The 19,315-nt window shown below is 47.8% G+C and overlaps 1 protein-coding gene across 5 annotated transcripts in view; it reads right to left on the reverse strand.

Annotated features, from left to right (window-relative positions):
• NDE1 (nudE neurodevelopment protein 1) overlaps positions 1 to 19,315 on the reverse strand; it is a 40,004-nt gene that overhangs the window by 16,190 nt on the left and 4,499 nt on the right. For 2 of the 5 annotated variants that reach the window (XM_086375628.1, XM_086375632.1), the window contains exons 1-4: positions 18,954 to 19,000; positions 10,061 to 10,187; positions 8,092 to 8,245; positions 3,672 to 3,820 (exon numbers count right to left, since the gene is read on the reverse strand). In XM_086375628.1, coding sequence (XP_086231754.1) covers positions 3,672 to 3,820; positions 8,092 to 8,245; positions 10,061 to 10,143 — 386 coding nt within the window. In that variant the 5' untranslated portion in view covers positions 10,144 to 10,187; positions 18,954 to 19,000. Of the gene's footprint in view, positions 1 to 3,671; positions 3,821 to 8,091; positions 8,246 to 10,060; positions 10,188 to 16,071; positions 16,162 to 18,953; positions 19,001 to 19,315 lie in introns of those variants that run through there. The other 3 variants (XM_086375629.1, XM_086375633.1, XM_086375630.1) reach the window with 2 other exon arrangements.

The raw sequence follows: 19,315 nt of genomic DNA on the forward strand, positions 1-19,315 counted from the left end.
GAGGCTACACATGAGTTATATGCAAATACTATACCATTTTATTTAAGGGATTTGAGTACCCAATCCCCCCATGGATACCAAGGGACAACTGAAGGAAAGGTTCACATGTGACAGAGATGCGTTCAATTCAGTGGAAAAGAGATGAAGTGTTTAACACAAAGTACTGGCACAAGTGGCTACGTACCTAATGAAAATAAAATAGGACACAAATTTATACTAGATCCAAAAGTAAATGCCAGGTGGATTAAAAGCATAAGTTAAAACAATTAATTAAAAAATCTTTCAGACAAATTAAACAGAATACATACATAATCAAATGATCAATGGACTTCCCTGGTGGTACAATGGATAAGAATCCACCGGCCAATGAAGGGGGACACAGGTTCGATTCCTGGTCTGGGAATCTTTCGCATGTTGGGGAGCAACCAAGCCCGTGCACCGCAGCTACTGAGCCTGCGTGCCTAGAGCCCGTGCTCCACAAGAGACGCCATTGCAATGAGAAGCTTGTGTGCTGTGATGAGGAGTAGCTCCCCTCCGTCCCCCAGCCACTGGCTGCAAAGAGAGAAAGCCTGAGCACAGTGAAGACCCAGCGCAGCCAAAAATAAATAAAAACAATCCAGGGGATCCCAATAGTGAAGTCTGGAAATCTAGAAGCAGTAAAAGGAGACATAATTGATGACCTAAGAAAGAAAAATATTTGTACGGAAAGTCATACCACAGAGTCAACAGATAAGTTTATTCTGCAAAATATGTTTTCAAGACAGGACAAAAGATCAGTAGCAAAAATACATAAAGAACTTTTACAAACTAACTTTTTTTAAAAAAGGTTCCACTTCTGCTAATAATAAGCTCAGTTCAGTTCAGTCGCTCAGTTGTGTCTGACTCTTTGCGACCCCATGAATCGCAGCACGCCAGGCCTCCCTGTCCATCACCAACTCCCGGAGTTCACTCAAACTCACGTCCAAGGAGTTGGTGATGCCATCCAGCCATCTCATCCTCTGTCGTCCCCTTCTCCTCCTGTCCCCAATCCCTCCCAGCATCAGGGTCTTTTCCAATGAGTCAACTCTTCGCATGATAAGGTAGCTTGTATCAAACCGAATATCCTAGAGATTACAACTACAAACTCTGGGTAAAAGAAGCAAAACTGACCTGACAGCCCTGGCAAAAGCTGGAAGGAAGCCAACATGTGGAAGGAACAGCAGTGACCGAGTCCTGTATCTTTACAAGCTTTGAGTCTATGGCTTGGGTGATAAAAATCTACCACCTTGGGGGAGTCCCCACTTCTGCATTCCCCCATCTCTGACTGACCCAAACCATGCAGACACGAAGCAGCCTGATTAAAAGAATAAGATTTCAGCTACTTCCCAACAAGGGGAGACAGAGTTTGGAGTGTGAGTTCAGCACACTTAATAAACAAACAAACAAAAACATACCAGAATCCATAGCTTCTGTAACACATCATTCATAATGTCCAGAATGTAATCCAAAATGACGAGACAAATGAAGAGCAAGAAAATGTGACCCAAAACTCAAGAGAAAAGGTGATTACAGGAAATCAACCCTGAGGTAACCCAGATGTTATAATTAGCAGAAAAGGATCTTAAAGAAGCTATTGTAACTATGCTCAATAATAGAGGAATAGGAAATTTTAGATCTGAAGATAACGTACCTAAAATAAAACAGTACTGGAACTGACTTCCCACCAGAACTCGAGGAGGGAAGAAGGAGTCAGTGGACATGAAACTAGATCAATAGAAATGATCGAATTTGAGGAACCAAGAAAAATAAAATTAGGAAAAGATATGAACAGAGTGTCAGAGACCTGCGTGACAATATCAAAAGGACCAACGTGTGTGTAGCTGGTGTTCCAGAAGGACAGGAGAGAAAGAAAGGGGCAGCAAAAACACTTGAGGAAATAATGACCAAAGTTAAACTTGGCAAAAGATAAATTTACAGACCAAAGAAGCCCAGCAACCCCCTATCAGGATAAACACATACAAAATCTAGGAACATCACAATCAAACTGCTAAAAACCGAAAATAAAGTGAAACTCTTGAGAGCAGCCAGAGAAAAACACTAGATTATATACAGGGGAGTGACTATTTGGGTTACCACTAGCTTCTAACCCCCAGTAAGGAGTTCAGAAGGCACCAGAAGACACATCTTTAATGTGCTGAAAGAAAAGAAAAGAAAAACAAAACCCTGTCAACCTGAATTCCATACCCAGTGGAAATTTCCTTTAAGAATGAAGGCAAAAGAAAGACATTTTCAGAAAAACTAAAGAGAGAATTCACCATCAGCAGACCTGCACCACAAGAAACCCTAAAGGAAGTTCTTCAAGCTGAAGGCAAATGATAACTAGAGGGAAACTTCAGGAAGGAATGAACCAGAAACCAGAAACATGTGGGTAAATAGAAAAGGCTATCTTTTTAACCTCTTACTTTCATGCATTAAAGCTACAGCATAAAGTTTGAGGACAGTAAGTGAAACTCTAAGGTTTCGAGACTGTTACATTTGGTACACGGTTAACTAAGTAGACTGAAAAGTTGCACATTCAGTTCAGTTTGGACTGAAAAATTGTCTAAACTGATGGAATTGTACACGCCTGATGATCGGTACATATTGCTGTAATTTACATCTAAATTTTTTAAAATGCTTTCTTAAAAAAAAAAAAAAGCACCTGGCTCACAGCAGTTATTCAATTACTATTATTTATTATTGTTAGTAGCCTGCTAAACTATAGAACATTGGTTTCAGAAATATTGTCTTCTTATCACTGAAAACAACGCAGATGTCCATCAACAGATGAATGGATAAAGACATGGTACATATGTACAATGGAATATTACTCAGCCATAAAAAAGAAAGAATTTGAGTCAGTTCTAACGAGGTGGATGAACCTAGAGCCTCTTATACAGAGTGAAGTAAGTCAGAAAGAGAAAAACAAATATTGCATATTAATGCCTACATATGGAATCTAGAAAAATGGTATTGATGAAGCTATTTGCAGGGAAGGAATGGAGACACAGATGTAGAGAATGGACTTGTGCACACAGTCGGGGAGGGAGAGAGTGAGATGGATGGAGAAAGGGGCATCAACACATATACGCTCTCAGGCTTAAGACGGACAGCTGGTGAGAAGTCGCTATATAACTCAGGGAGCCCAGCCTGGAGCTCTGTGATGACCTAGACGGGTGGGATGGGGCGAGGGGAGAGAGGGGAGATATATATATATATATATAATTATGGCTGATTAGAGTGATTGTGTGGCAGAAACCAGCACAATATTGTAAAGGTTAAAAAACAAAGAAAGAAATACCATCTTATCTCAGGGCCAACTGAGCACATGCTTGTCCTTCCGCCCAGAATGTTCTCACCCTGTACTCTTCCCCTGGATAATGCTGAGGCATCCCTCGGTCTTGGCCTAAATGGCATTTCCTTTGAGAAGCCTGGCCCAGCATCCTCCCAGCAACGGACAAATGAATATCTCAGATCATATGCCCCCACAGCACCCTGGACATGCAGCACTTCCTGCTTGTTGTCCATTTCTCATGAGGCTGTAGAGCCCAAGGGCCCTGGCTCTGCTCTCTGCTGAATCCCCTACCCTCAACACAGTGCCCGGTACCCAGAGACAAAAGGATCCCAGACCTCCTTTCTCCTTCCCCACATACCGTTTGGCTCTTTCCAGGTCATCGTTGGCTTGCTCCAGCTCTCTGATGTACTTCTGCAGTTTATCTTTTATGGCTTTCGTCTGGGCAAGGTCATCCTCTAAGGCTGAGATCTGCCGGTAGCCTTCAGAATGCTGTGTTTTAAACTTCTCCTGAAGGACAGAATTGCCCCTGAGTGAATGACTTAAGATTCCCAACAAGGATATTTATTTACATTCCCTGTCATCTCCTTAGGACGCTGAAGGTCAATCCTGGGACGTACTCTCTCCCATTGCGGTGCACGTGTGTGGTTCCTAGCCACTAAGCATCCGTTCCTCCCCTCTGCATAGCCTGCCGGCACCCCAGTTTCTTGAGGACCTCTTGCAGCCTCCACCACGGCCAGGGGACAAGCCTAAGCTCAGTCATGAGAACCTTCTGTCCATAGACATGTGCTCTTGAGCAAGTGAGGGATGATGGGGGGAGCCAGGGGCCGTCAAGTTGTCCAGTTCCGAGTGCTTCCTGAGCATCTGTCTGTACCTGGCCCCCTCCCACAATGGTCCTCAGCACCTCTGGTGTCCAGAAGCCCCCAACCATCTTAAGCAGTCATTCTGTGCAAGGTGTCCACAGCCATAGAAAGTGTCATCAACCTCTCTGAGCTTGACCTGCAAGGGCCATACTGACGCACTTCAGTGACATCCCTGGGTTACAGGGACAAGGGCAGGAATCACAGTGACTTTGGTGCTCGTGCCTCACAGTCAGAGCGGGACATCGCTGACTCAGTTCAACGACTGTTCTGACTTTGTGACCCAGGATGCCCTCCCTGTGGCATGGGGTATTTAGAAGGAACTTGGGCACCTCTGGGGGAGGGAGGGAGAGAAGGGGAGGCAGGGGAAGGAAGGAGGAAGGGAAGAGAAGAAGGAAAAAACCATAACTGTTGTTTCCACCAGAAGAAGCTTAGTGTGACCTGGCCAGTGCTTCCCGAGGCAAGGAACAGCCTAGATGAGGTCTCAAGAATCTGTTGCCCCGCAGTGACAGCAGCTAATGTATACTGTGGGCTTCCCCGGTGGCTCAGTGGTAAAGAATCCATACCAAGCAGGAGGTGGGGGTTCGATCCCTGGGTCAGGAAGATCCCCTGGAGCAGGAAATGGCAACCCACTCCTGTATTATCGCCTGGAGAATTTCATGGACAGAGGAGCCTGGTGGGCTACAGCCCATGGAGTCTCAGTAACTAAACGACAAGAGCATTTACCGCAGGCTACTCTGCGCTAGCCTCTGGGCTCAGGACACCCCTCCCGCTGCCTGACTGAACGCCATTTCGGAGGTGTGAGAATGGAGGCTCAGGCCCATCGTCAGCCCAGAGTCAACCAGGAGCAAACAACTGAGCCAAAACCCATCCTGGGCGACCCGGGCTCGTGCTCGCGAACAACAACGCTCAACAGCCCTGGACCACTTCCGCCTAGGTTCACAGAGGAACTGATCACACGCGTGTGCATACACACTCACACACTCCCATTCTCTCCCTGTCTGGCTCTGCTTTCAAATTATTTTCTGTCACCCAACAATCTCACCACCTTTCCCTCATCCACAAACAGGAACGAAGACACTCCCTTCCCCCAGGAAGTCTAATGTGAAAGTGAAAAAAAAAAGCCCACTCCTCTTCTTTCCTCAGCCCAGTACACAAAGCTGTTGCTAGAAACAGTCTGGAGGCTCTGGGGAGGGTGAGGTAATGGCGCCCGGGGCCAGAAAGGCGTGGCCAGAGCCATCCCGAGAAAAGGGCCTCAGGATGGACGGTCACAGGGCCGGGGCCTCGCATCCTCACGCCACTCAGTCCCCTCAGATACTCCACTTCCTGGCTGTGAGCACAGGAAGCGTCTCAGCTAAGACAAGCAGGGGCCGAGCGGGCCCAGGCTCGGGCGAATTTCCAGGCGTGGCTTGGATCGCTCCCACCCTTGGCCTGGGTGCACCCCCAAAAAGAAGAAAACAGGAGGGTACAGGACCCCAGACCATTAACCTAAATTCCTACGTGGGTTCCCAGAGGACACGGTGAACGGGCTTGTCCACCAGCACAGAGATTCAAATGATGTCCTTTGAACTTGGGGACATGAAAAAGCTGTTGGGCTTTCATCTGGGGCTAATTATAATAAACTGTCAGCTGATGGAGGCATCAATAGACGCTCTGTTGGATCCCTTACAAGCTTTTTTATTCATCTGGTGATGAATAAGCCAGTTGTCAAGGAGTCCGACTCAGTTGAAAACTTTTCTCTTAGGTGACAGAAATATGTGCCGGGGGCCATTCTTCACTCTGAGGTCATCCCCTTCCTCACCCTGTGGCTCATAAACCTCACAGAGAAGTCTTCTGCCAGTTCAAGTGCTTGGTCTGGAAGTGCCTAATTACTTAGCACATGTGTATTTATCAGCATCTGTGCAGGTCCTCCTACCCTCTCCAAACCATGGTTCAAACCACCAGTCTTCTGACCCTGAGCCCCCTTCCGTGTAAAAGCTGTCACGGTTCCCCAGTGCCTAGGGCAGCAGTCAGCCTGTTAACAGAGTGAGTGACGTGGGCCAGGTGTAACCCACAAAAGACACTCAGCCCCTGACGTCAGAGCTGATGGGGGGACAGTAGCTGGGACGGGGTGACCTTGCTCTAACCAATCTGCCTTTTGCAAGTATGGACGAAGGCCAGGCTGGGGTGGCAGGAGCCACCAGAGGACGATCAAAGGAAACCGGAAATCCAAGTTCTTACAAAAAGCCTCACAATTCTGAATGCAGATATTAAATATTTTTTTAAAAGACCACTAAAGAGATAAATGTTACTATCAAAAGAATGAACCATAACCCTCACCTCTAGTTAACAGCCTACTGCAATATTTACAGAGAAGCATACAGAAGTTGGTGATTCACTTTGAAATGCACTGGGAAGACAGACTGATGGATGGACAGATAACAAAGAGCAAGTGTGGCAGAGGTCATTGGCAGAGCCCAGGTGGTGGATATACAGGTGTTCGCTGGGAAAGTCTTTCAACCCGACCGTGTGCTTGAAAGCTCTCATGATAAAATGTTGAGTGAAAATCACCAAAGGCTTAAGCAAACAACATCTACGGGCCAGACTGACCTGTGTGGATGGCCAGTCTGGGCTCTGTGGTCTACACCATTAAAGCTCAGAGTCCACCGTTCAGCTTCCAAAGTCTGTGGGGTCTTCCCTGTGCTACTCCTCATCCCTCAGTCCCCAATCCATCTGCTCGCCCCACTTTCTCCTGTGTGCTAGGAAACCCAGGTTCCCAAGGTCCACTTGACGTTCACTCTTGCCTGTGTCTGAGCATCTTTTCACTAAAAGCTTCTGGCCGTCAGGTTTGTCTCCCCCACGAGCCTTCCAGGGGCAAAGGGCACACCTCTTTCCTGTGCGTCACACCTAGCCCTGGGCTCACACTGCGGGACCTTGGCTCTTTCCCCCCGGTGGCTCATCAAAATAAATATGAGCAGCTCTGTTTAAAAAAAAAAAAAAAGAAATTAAGAAAGAAAAAAAAAGACACGCAGGTCTGCTGGGGCCCCACCCAGACTTCCTGAGAACGAAACTCTCAGGGCGGGGTGGGGCCAGCCCTGTCTGAGGTTTACAAAGCTGGCCAGGTGACCCTGCCTGGCAGTGATAGCCCAGAGCCGTCTCTAAGGCCAATGTAACACTTCGTGATCGCCTGGTAACCCATACAGAGTGTCCAGTCTCTACCCCTCAGAGCAGTGGTTCTCCAGGTATTCGGCAATGACTGCAGATACCTCTGTGGTCACCACCTGGGGCAGGGGGTACCACTGGCATCCAGTGGGTGCAGACCAGGGATGCCGTTGAACACCCCGCAACGTAAAACTCAGCCTGACAACAAAGAGTCGTGTGGCTTCAAATGTCAACAGAGGCTGAGGAGCCTGAGTTCTGTCCAACAGAACTTTCCATAATGATGGAGACATTCTACAGCCTCTGTGTTCACACTGACGCCCACTAGAGATGTGTGGCTACAGGAGCTACCATTCTGGACAGCATAACCCTGGGCCTTATAACAATCAGCAATTCCAGCCATGATCCATACTCTAGAAAAGTCTACCTTCCACATGTGCTCTGGGATTGCTAAACATGGCCATGGGACACGTGTGAGACCTGTCTCTTTAGTTCAGTCGCTCAGTCGTGTCTGACTCTTTGCGACCCTGTAGACTGCAGCACGCCAGGCCTCCCTGTCCATCACCAACTCCCGGAGTTCACTCAAACTCAAGTCCATGGGAGTCAGTGATGCCATCCAGCCATCTCATCCTCTGTCTCTTACAGGGGCACTGGGAGCTCAAGTGCCCCACATGCCCGCAGTTCTAGGGGTGGGAGGGGGCCACACCCACAGGCTCCCTTCTCTGGTCACGGGTGCTGGACACCCACCCACACACCTGGGTGTGTCTCCGCTCACCCCCTCACCTTGATGGTCTCCAGCTCCATACGAAGGTGGTTGTTTTCCATCAGCAGGTCCCTGTTTTTGCTCTCAGTTTGTTGCAGCTGTGTCTCCAGTTCTGCCTCGTATTCCCGGCTTTCCTCCTGGAATTCCCGGAGCTCCTCTTGGGTGTTCTCTGCCCTGCGGGATTCCCAGATGTCAGCTCATCACTGAGCGCTTATGCGTTGCTGAGTGTTAGACATGGATCTGCTCTTTATTCAACTGCCTTTTGAGGCAGGAACTGTCTCATTATACAGATGATGAGGTCATCTGTCTCAAGGTCCTCCCAGGAGGCACTAGTGGTAAAGAACCTACCTGCCAACGCAGGAGACCTAAGAACCTAAGGTTCGATCCCTGAGTCAGGAAGATCCCCTGGAGGAGGGCATGACAAGCCACTCCAGTATTCTTACCTGGAGAATCTCATGGACAGAGGAGCCTGGCGGGCCACAGTCCATAGACTCACAAAGAGGTGGACACAACTGAAGCAACTGAACACACACACACACGCACGTCTCAAGGTCAAACAAGTCAGAAACAGGGCGTGGAGCTGTCCCCAGGTGTGCCCGACTCCACAGCCCTTTCTTAACCAATGCACCGTCCAGTCATTCATTCAACGTGTAGTTTCTGGAACCCAATGTATAGTAAATATACTTCAGACTGTATACTCTCTGCAGAGTTATTTACAAGCAGAAACTGGACATAATACAAAGGTTCATTTACCATACCACTATCTAGGGTCCCTGCTCCATATCCCAAATACCCAATTCTGGCTTCTCAACCCTTAAAATTCAAGGCTTTTTTTTTTTTTTTTTAATTTAACAAGCCCTTCCCTGGTGGCTCAGACGGTAAAGCGTCTGCCTGCAAAGCAGGAGACCTCGGTTCGATCCCTGGGTCAGGAAGATTCCCCTGGAGAAGGAAATGGCAACCTGCTCCAGTATCCTTGCCTGGAAAATCCCATGGATGAAGGAGCCTGATGGGCTACAGTCCATGGGTCCCAAAGAGTTGGACAAGATTGAGGGACTTCACTTTCACTTTAAATCAAACTAAGAATAAAGACATCAGAGGAGCCTCAGAGGAGCTGGAATAAGACCTGCCTGAGCAGATTACAAGAATCCATGAGAAACGACAGAAGAAACAATGTTACGCACACACCCACAGCTCCCAGATAGGGACAGGGAAACACTGGTTTCAAACTAAAAAACTTGTAACAACCTAGACAGCTAGCTACAGGGAGAAGTTCTCTCCCACACACCTGAGGGCTGACCAGATAAGGCATCTGAGAGTTGATAAAACACTGCCACAATTTGATACTCTCTAAAAATGTGTTAACTTCAAATCATATTCATTCCCAAGCTGTCACACCCTATTAATAGAGTGGTACAGATCATTGGGATATGCCAATACCTAAGATAAAAAAAGTCTGAATGTTAAGTTTTTCATAGCTTACTTATCTTGAATAGTATAACTTTGGAGGAACTAAGGTGTTTGGCAGTGGAAAGAATCAGAACATGAGAAAGTCCTTAAAAATGTATTGACCTAAATAATTTTGCCTGTTACAAAATAGCAACAATAAAAAGACAATAAAAAGAAACTGTTTACACTTAAAAACAACAACAACAACAAAGAAACAAACAAAAAACTCTGCCAGAAAATAAGCTTGGGAGTGGCACAGCCTTTTGCTTAGGACCCTCTAGGCTCCGGGGTTCAAATCCCAGCTCTGCTGCCCCTGCCCCCCCCACCCCACCCCGGCTATGTGCCCTTAGACAAGTTACTTGCTGTCACTGAGATTCAGTCCCCCATTTGTAAAATGGGGTGAGAATGGTTTCTCCACGGGCCACCATGGAGATTTAATTGAGATGATGTATGTTCAGTTCTTCACAGGGCTTGGCACACAGAAGGCCCAAAGTAAATGTTCGCTGCCATCACTGTGAGGCAGGTGAACTTGGGAGAACTGACCTCTGCTTGTAGGTCATAGCCAGGTCTTTCCAATAGTTGGCCTCTTCCTCCTCGGAGCTGAAGGTCTTGCCCGAGTCCGCCATTGTGGAAATGGGGGGAAGAGTTCACTCCTCTTGGTGCATAATGTCTAGGAGAGAAAGTTTTAAAGCTATTACCCACATCTAGTTAAACAGCTGATCTTTAATAGAGTGGGGGGGAAATTCCTGAACTTTATGTTGGATTAATTGCAGCAAAAAAAGAAAAATTGCCAAAAAATTAACTAAACCTAGACAAACTACAGTTCATTATTTACATTACATTCATTACATTATATTACAATATGTTACATTCCAAGGATGGATACATATACCAGGATTTGCTGATTTTATTACATTGGAGGGAAGGGGAAAGCAGGCCAGCTTAGGGGTTCTAACTTAGACAACCCGGTGCTTCTACCATCTCCATCATCACAGAAGGAGAATGTCAGAAGGGAAGTCTGCAGGGTGAGGGGATACTTGACACCAGCTTCGGACACTTTTAGTTGGATTTGCCTGTGATCCATCAAGATGTGACACCGGATCTGAAACTCGGGGTGAAGTCCGGGCTAACAACACAAATCTAAGAGTCATGAGTTTGGAGCTGGATCTTCCCTTTTTTCTTGTGACTGAACCATCGAAGAATCAACTGAGGATTATTTATGGAACTCTGAGGCGTGCCAGTATCTGAAAGCTGAGCAAGGAAAGAAACGGTGATGGAAGGAGACAGGAGAAACAAGTGAGAGAGATGAGAACCAGGAAAGTGACTATACTGGAGGAGACAGTTTCAAGGGGAAAATGGGGAATGAATGTTCCATGGTATCTGAGATGCGAGAGAGAGGCTAGTAAGATGAGCTCTGGAAAATATCCACCCACGAGACTTGGTGAAATGTTGGTCACTGGTGATGTAAGCAAGAATGGTTTCAACACCAGGAGGAGGGATAGAGGGGGTGGAGGAGTGACTGGGAGGTGAGGAAGAGGAAGTAGACAGGATCTTGGAGAACTGGGTGTGAGAAGAAAGGAGACGAATTAGACAGAGTCCCTTGGACAGCAAGGAGATCAAATCAGTCAATCCTAAAGGAAATCAACCGTGAATATTCACTGGAATGACTGAAGCTGAAGCTCCAATACTTTGGCCACCTGATGCGAAGAGCCGACTCATTGGAAAAGACCCTGATGCTGGGAAAGACTGAAGGCAGGAGGAGAAGGGGGCAGGCAGCAGAGGATGAGGTGGCTGGATGGCATCACTGACTCAATGGACATGAGTTTGGGCAAACTCTGGGAGATAGTAAAGGACAGAGAAGCCTGGCGTGATACAGTCCGTGGAGTCACAAACAGCTGAACTCGACTTTAGCGACTGAACAACAGAGGGTAGTGGTGACAGGTTCTGAGGATGCTGAGCTATCCAGGACAGAGGTCAGGAACAGATTCCTATTAACAGTTCTCAGTCCTCGGACTCCTTGCTGATAGCGTTTCTCAATGTTAATAGCTTATTTTCTCAATTTGTTTAAGACTCTGAGTTTGTCAAAAGGTTATTAGGAATTCAAATGAGATTGCTCCAAAGTCCCTTCTTCCCTTCAAGATAGCTCACAGTTCTGTCTTTGGGGAAAAAAGAAGGAACACAACCCCCAACTCTGCAAGACATAACTAACAAGCCAAATATCTAGGTAAAAAATACAAATCATTCCGCTAAATAAGTCAGTTTTGACATGGACACGATCACCAACCAAGTGGGTCCCTGGTAGAAACTGAACAACGATACCTACATCTGAGTAAAGCACTTACTGACAACTCTACATCTGTTAGGACCTGTCTTCACATCTCTCCCTTCAAATTTCTCACCCTTCCCTGATTCAGAAAAAACATGCCATGTCCCCACCCACTCCCTTCTGGGGAACAGAGTTTCTCTGAAAGCTTGATCAAAGCAGAGAAGCTAGAGGGAGTAGAAAGTTAACTTGATTTTATCCCTCAGTCCGGCATCCCTTCTTCCATCTTTTTGTAATAGCACCCCAATGTTCTCTTGGAGGAACCAACTCTATACTCTTTCCATGGGGCTCAGGTGGACTTGTCATCAGCCACTGTACCTAGGAGATGGCATGTGACTACTCACGCCTCCAGCGTCAGTTACAGGCTCAGAGGTGCACCTATCCCAAAGCTGAGCCCAGCGACAAGGGTGGGTCTAACCCAAGTTGAACCAGTGACAAGGATCAGCCTAACTCAAGTTAAGCCAATGACTGGATCAGAGGTGGGCCTAACCCAAGCTGAGCCAATGATTGGCTCAGGGGTAGACCTAACCCAAACTGAGACAGTAAGCGTTCAGGCCCAGGCCTTTCAAAGAGCTATCAAGAAAGAAACTCTCTGAAGGTGTAACTAACCTTACTATAATGATAATTTCACAATATATACATGTCTCAAACCACCGTGTGCTACACCTTAAACTTATACCATGTGATATGTCGATTATATCTCTGTAAAGCCGGGATCCGAGGGGGGTGGAGTAGAGAAGAAACTCTCTTTCCATCAGGGTTTGTGGCGGTCATCTCTCTATCACAAGGGAGAAGGCTGCCTGAGAATGAAGCCAAAACAAGAAAGCAGGGCCAAGAGGTGGACACCTGGGTCCAGTCATCCCTGACTGAAGGTGAGGAGGGGTAATCAACTTCCTTTCTTGGCTGGACCAGTTAGGCCTGGATTTCTGCTACCAGAGAGGCCTAATGAATGTTTGGAGTGAACGATCTTGTTTGCTGAAAGTAGAAAGGATAAGAGCACCTAGAGTGTAGATAATAGTAATTACCACGGTGACAGGTAAGGGCAAACCTAATTCTGGTAATCCCTGCTCAAGCCACAAGCTCTAATGAGCCCAGAGCGCATCTAGCATGAGGTCACCAGACAAATGTCTACAGTGTTCAGAGCCCAGAGCCCACGCAATTGTGACTGAGTGCCGTGTGGCCATCGATGACTGTGTGGACAGTCTCAACCTCATGGCATCGGGGAACTCTGCATACAGGAGGGTGAGAAAGTCAGGAACCAGGAACAATGAATGTACACTGACTTTTCCTGCTGCTTGGAAAAAGCTCATGTTCAAGTTCATCATCATGAGCCCCCGCCTACTTCTCTAAACATTTCCTACAGCCCTGCCCCTCACCTGCTTATGCTGTAGTCCCACTGCCTTCTTTCTGTTCCTTGAACATACCAAGCGTGCTCCCACCTCAGGGCCTTTGCACTGGCTGTTCTCTCTGCCTGGAATGCTCCTCTTTCAGATCTCTGCCCGCAGAGTCCCTTCTTGCCATTCAGACCTCAGCTGAACCGTCTTCCCTAGAGAGACCTTCTCTGAAGATCCCACCAAATACCTCCTCCAGCCCTTCACTGCCACATTAATCCCTGCTTCATTTTATTTCATCACTTTATGAGTTGTGTTTCTGTTTTATCTGAAAAAGTTGGCTTAAAACTCAACATTCAGAAAATGCAGATCATGGCATCAGGTCCCATCACTTCATGGAAAATAGAAGGGAAACAATGGAAACAATGACAGACTTTATTTTCTTGGGCTCCAAAATCACTGCAGATGGTGACTGCAGACATGAAATTAAAAGACGCTTCTTGGAAGAAAAGCTATGACAAACCTAGACAGCATATTAAAAAGCAGAAACATTACTTTGCCAACAGAGGTCCATCTAGTCAAAGCTATGGTTTTTCCAACAGTCACATACATATGTGAGAGTTGGACTATAAAGAAGGCTGAGCGCCAAAGAATTGATGCTTTTCAACTGTGGTGTTGGAGAGGAGTCCCTTGGACTGCAAGGAGATCAAACCGGTCAATCCTAAAGGAAATCAGTCCTGAATATTCATTGGAAGGACTGATGCTGAAGCTCCAATATTTTGGCCACCTGATGCAAAGAGCTGACTCATTAGGAAAGACCCTGATGCTGGGAAAGACTGAAGGCGGGAGAAGAAGGGGACGACAGAGGATGAGATGGTCGGATGGCACTACCGACTCAATGGACGTAAGTTTGAAAAAGCTCCAGGAGATGGTGAAGGACAGGGAAGCCTGGCATACCACAGTTCATGGGGTTTGCAAAGAGTTGGACACAACTGAGCAACTGAACAGCAACAACTGGAATATCAGTTTTGAACACAGGGATCCTCACCATCATTTTTTTTTCCCCCTAAATTCCCAATGCCATGAACAGTGTCTGGCATATAACAGGCATTCAATAAATGCTTGTGGAAGGAAAGAACACAGGGGAACATAAAGATTGACCACTCACTGGAAGGGGATGTGAGATTAAGGAAAAGAAGCAAGAGACCCTCTGAAGGCTAGTTTTTATAAATCCCTAGGATACTTAATGTGTATCTGCATGCTCAGTCACTCAGTCATGTCTGACTCTTTGCAACCCCATGGACTATGGCCCCACCAGGCTCCTCTGTGATTCTCCAGTCAAGAATACTGAGTGGTTTCCCAGTTCCTTCTCCAGGAGATCTTCCTGACCCAGCGATCGATTCTGTCTCCTGTGTCTTCTGTAACAGCAGGCAGATTCTTTACCACTATGCCACCTGGGCAGCCACCATACACACCTGATCTTAGCCAAATGGCCGAGAAAGGGACTTAATAGGATGGGGAAAAACCTTTCTCGCTCAGCACCCGAGTGGCATCTCATTGATGGCAAGGGGCTGAAGGACAGGGTGTCATGTTGGAAACTACCCACTTCCCAGGTTTTCATGATAAGGAATATTCAGAACAGTTACTGGAGTTTTAGTAACCTTCATCCTGCAGCCTTACCAAAGATGAGTTTCAGAAAAGGGTACTGTTATCATGGCCAGTGAGGCTTAGAATTTAAGCCTCAGTAAATAAATGAAACTGAGCTTTTTTAGGAGGTGCTTCCACTGTGGCTCTAATTACAACCCCTGCATTTTAAAAACACCCTTTAGGGAAGAAGAAGACGATGCTCAAGGCTAAGAGGAAAGAAATAACAGCTCAACTTCACTCTCTTATGAAACACCACACTTAAAAATCTAAACCTTTCCTTTTTTCCACTTGAAAATATCTCAGAAAAGTTCTAATGTGCATTCTTGTCTGCCACAGACAGCAGGCAGGATGACTGGCAAAGGTTCCCCTTTCCCAGCATTACAAGTTTATCATCACCTTCTGTTTGTGGAGTGCTAGGCATTTAATATGTCATTTCCAAACAACTGGATCCTTTCTGTTTACCTCGAAGATGCTGGAAAGAGATAGAGAGAGACAGCGTGTGTGTGTGTGTGTGTGCACGTGCTAAGTCACTTCAGTTGTGTCTAACTCTTTCTGATCCTATGGACTGTAGCCCACCAGGCTCCTCTGTTCCATGGGATTCTCCAGGCAAGAATACTGGAGTGGGTTGCCATGCCCTCCTCCAGGCCGTCTTCCTGACCCAGGGATTGCTAAGGCAGTCACTGGGCTTCTTGGGAAGCTGGAGCAGAAACATTACCTGTCTTGGCCATCTCCATAGATGCAAAGGAGTGAGAGAGGCAAACCAGACCCAAGCTCAAGGGAGACTTTGAATTCAAATTCAAGGTCTCTTTGGGGTTGCCGATAGACTGTATAGAAGTCAGATTCAGTTTTTGGGCCAAGCGGTCTTTTAAAAGGCACTGTGACAGACAGGTGTCAGTGCATAGTCATAGCATCCACAACTTTATACACACTATCTTCAAGCTGGATACTGCATGCATTTATTGCATCTGTGTCAAGGGATTGAACTTGTGAACTTGCATTCTCAATACACCATCCTGCTGCATCCTGTCCCAGTAGCTCTGTGGGCAAACCTGCTGGGCACCTCCAGTGTATGTACTACAACATACAAGCACAAACTGGGATCTAGTGGTCTCAGAGGTATTTATTTTCTGTTTTGAATAACTTAGATCTATTACTCTTACAAAAGCGTTTCAGCAAGCTTTTTTTTTTTTTTTGGCATGTTTTCCATGATCACACTTATTAGGAAAGTCTGAAAACACACTTGAGATACACACCTTTGATTTCAAAACTCTAGAAAAGACAAAGCAGTCTTTCTCAGCTCTCCTCTGAGTGAAGAAAGCCAGCACAGCTGGTCAGGGGCAATCCACACCTGCAAACCATCAGGGATTAACTTCTCCACCCCAACCACACTCCTTCCCAATCAAAACACAGGGGAGAGGGGGAGAAAGCGGCTGCCAAAGGCCAGCACAGGCTCCCACAGCTTCCACTTTATGACGCAGGCTTTACATTTTGCATAAGTGACATCACTGGGGCAAAATCAGTCAAGAGTCAGCAAGTCTGACTTCTGTCTCGGTGCTTTCAAAGTCTGAAATGATCTACCCACAAAAAAACACCTCAGCAGGCATGCAAGGACAAATGCTCAAGGGTGTACACCATCACTGATGTAATGATGAGGGGGAGCTGGAGAAACTTAACTGAAGACTGATCAGAAAACTGTGCAGCTAAGAATTAAGAGTAATGATACGGAAGAAAGTTCATGTTAAGAAAGTGCCATTTTTCTAGTGTGTAGCACATGGAACTCTGCTCAATGCTATGTGGCAGCCTGGATAAGAGGGGGCTTTGGGGAGAATGGACACATGTATATGTATAGCTGAGTCCCTTCGCTGTGTACCTGAGACTACCACAATGCTGTTACTTGGCTGTACCCCAATACAAAATAAAAAGTTTAAAGTGTAAAAAAAGAAAGAAAAAAAGTGCCATTTTTGTTTGCAAATGTAGCTTCCGCTGTGTACATAAACAGAAAAGGGTCTGGAAGGAGGTACCAGAATGGGAGTAAGGCAGCCGATAAGATGAGAACTTGTTCCTGACACCTGCTACAATAAATGTTTTTTACAATAAGCATATATTGCTTTTGAAATCTTAAGGAGCTTAAATGTGAACAACAACAAAAAATCCAGAAAGCTACTGTCCAGGGAGAATTTTATGCTACTGAACCAAGATGCCAGGGAGGGAGCTTTTCCTACAGTGGTGCATTCTCCTCCATTCTTTTCCAAAGATTTCCCAACACCCACTAAGTACTAGGTGCTGCTGAGCGCGGCAGACCCAGAGCACCTACATCAGGACTAGCTGCAAACATTGTACCAACTGCAGACACAAACTTTCTGTCTACCAGCACGGTCCTGTTGGGAATTATCTTGTGAGCAAAGGGAGTGCAATCTCTCTGGCCTCACACGTTCTAAAGCAAAGGAACACACTCCGGAAACAAAAATAACATCCTAACAGAATAAGGCAAGTTAAGAAACTATTATCCAAAATGGGATAGAACACACCAACCAGAGGCCTCTGACACTTTAGGAGCATGGATCATTTGCATCTAATCTGACACAAAAGACACACCAAGAGGAAAAATTTAAGTTTCAAAAGTGGCGAAATACGCATGGTGGAGGCCGGCAGGGGGGTGGGGGGTCGGGGTCAGGACGGGTCAGAGATTAAATAACAGGTGGCTCTGAGAGTCCCAGGACTACGACCCAGGGATCGAACCCAGGTCTCCCGCATTGCAGACAGACACATTACTGTCTGAGCCAAGTTCAAAGGACCCTACCCACATCCTATGCTTCCCTGGTGGCACAGATGGTAAAGAATCTGCCTGCAATGTGGGAGACCCGGTTGGGGTGGATCCTGGGTTGGGAAAATCCCCTGGAGAAGGAAATGGCAACCCACTCCAGTATTCTTGCCTGGAGAATTCCATGGATGGAGGAGCCTGGTAGGCTATAGTTCATCAGGTCGCAAAGATGTGGACACAACCAAAGCGACTTAGCACGCAGCATACACAAGCGACTCGCTCACACACACACACACACTCACACACACATCCTACAATGCCATCCTTTCCTAGAATACATCAACAAAACTCACAGAGAAAATCTGAAATTTCTGTACAGCACAGGCTGCATAGGCCATTTCTTTAGAAAGGAATTTAAAGGGACCTACAAGTAGAGAGGGTCACACCAGGTACAAAACCTGGACCAAGAAATAAGGGAAGGTCAAGCCCTCAGGAGACAGTGAACTTGAGAGGACTGGAGAAGATAATCTTAGGGTCCCCCAAAAAAGCAGTGTCCAGAGGGGTTTCCTATGACCTCAGAGAGGCAGGTAAGCCCAGTCACCGCATTCAAGCTCTAGAAGCGTTTTCATCCTTTATCCAACCCTTCCCCAAAGTGCTGTCAGGGGAAATCTGAACCGTCCTGCAGCAGAGATCTGAGAAAGGCGGAGGGAACAAGACCGTTCCAAACACGTTCCCAAAGGGAGGGGAGTGCCAAGTAGAGGGGAGGTTTTTGGAAAGAGGCCTCCGCCGAGGGTGGCAGTGGGGTGGGGACGTGGGCGAGCATGGGGACGGCGGGGGGCTACGAGGACGGAGAGGGAGGTGGGGGCAGCAGGAGGAAAGGGCGAGGGCTGCGGGGCAGAAACTGAGCGAGAAGGGAGACCAGAGGACTCTAGGAAGGATGTCGGGGTGCCGGGGGATGGAAGGGAACAGGGCAGAGCAACCGGGCTCCGGGGACCCGGGACGAGCAGGGCAGAAGGGCCAAGGAAGTCAAGCAGGGAGGGGAGGGCAGCGGGGTCGGAGAGAGGCGAGCGCAGAAAGAGAAAGAAAGTTGGCGAAAGGGTGAGGAGCCGGGCGCGCAGGACACAAGGGTGGGAAGGCACTAAGTTAGGAAGGGAGGCTCCGGAGAAGGGCGATTTTTCGAGCCCAGCGCCCGGGAAGCGACGCCCAAGTGAAGGGCGCGCCAAGTTCCCTGCACCGCCGCGGCCGGGGGTCCCGAGAGCGCGGCGGGCGTCGGGCGGGCAGAAGAGTTTCCCCGCGGCCGTGGCGATGATGAGGACGACGGCGATGGCAGCCTCCGAGCAACCCCTGCCCCGGGGGCCGCAGCTCCGCACTTACCGGCTCGGGCTCTGCGGACCAGCGGCGGCGGCTCGGGCGGCTGCGGCGGGGGGCGGTGCAGCCCCGGGCCTCTGGCCGCCGCCCCCGCCCCCGCGCCCGCGGCCGGCGTCGTCCATTGGCTGCCGCTCCCCGGGACCGCGTCCCCCGCGGCCAATCAGCGCCGAGCAGCGCCTTTTGGAAACTTTTTTCCCAGGTCCCGGGCGCGGCGCGGCCACGCGGCGGCCCTAGGCGGGCTGGCGGGAGGGGTTCTGGGAGGCTCCTGCTGCTGCCAGGGTTCTGGCTGGGCTTGGAGGCTGCGGGCTGCTCCCTAGACACCGCGGGGAACGGGCTTGGACTTGCGGGCCACTTCAAGAAAATATGAC

This window comes from Bos grunniens, chromosome 25, assembly GCF_055505025.1.
Source record: "Bos grunniens cultivar Pamir isolate PY7600 chromosome 25, Bosgru_T2T1.0, whole genome shotgun sequence".
NCBI classification, from domain to species: Eukaryota; Metazoa; Chordata; class Mammalia; order Artiodactyla; family Bovidae; genus Bos; species Bos grunniens.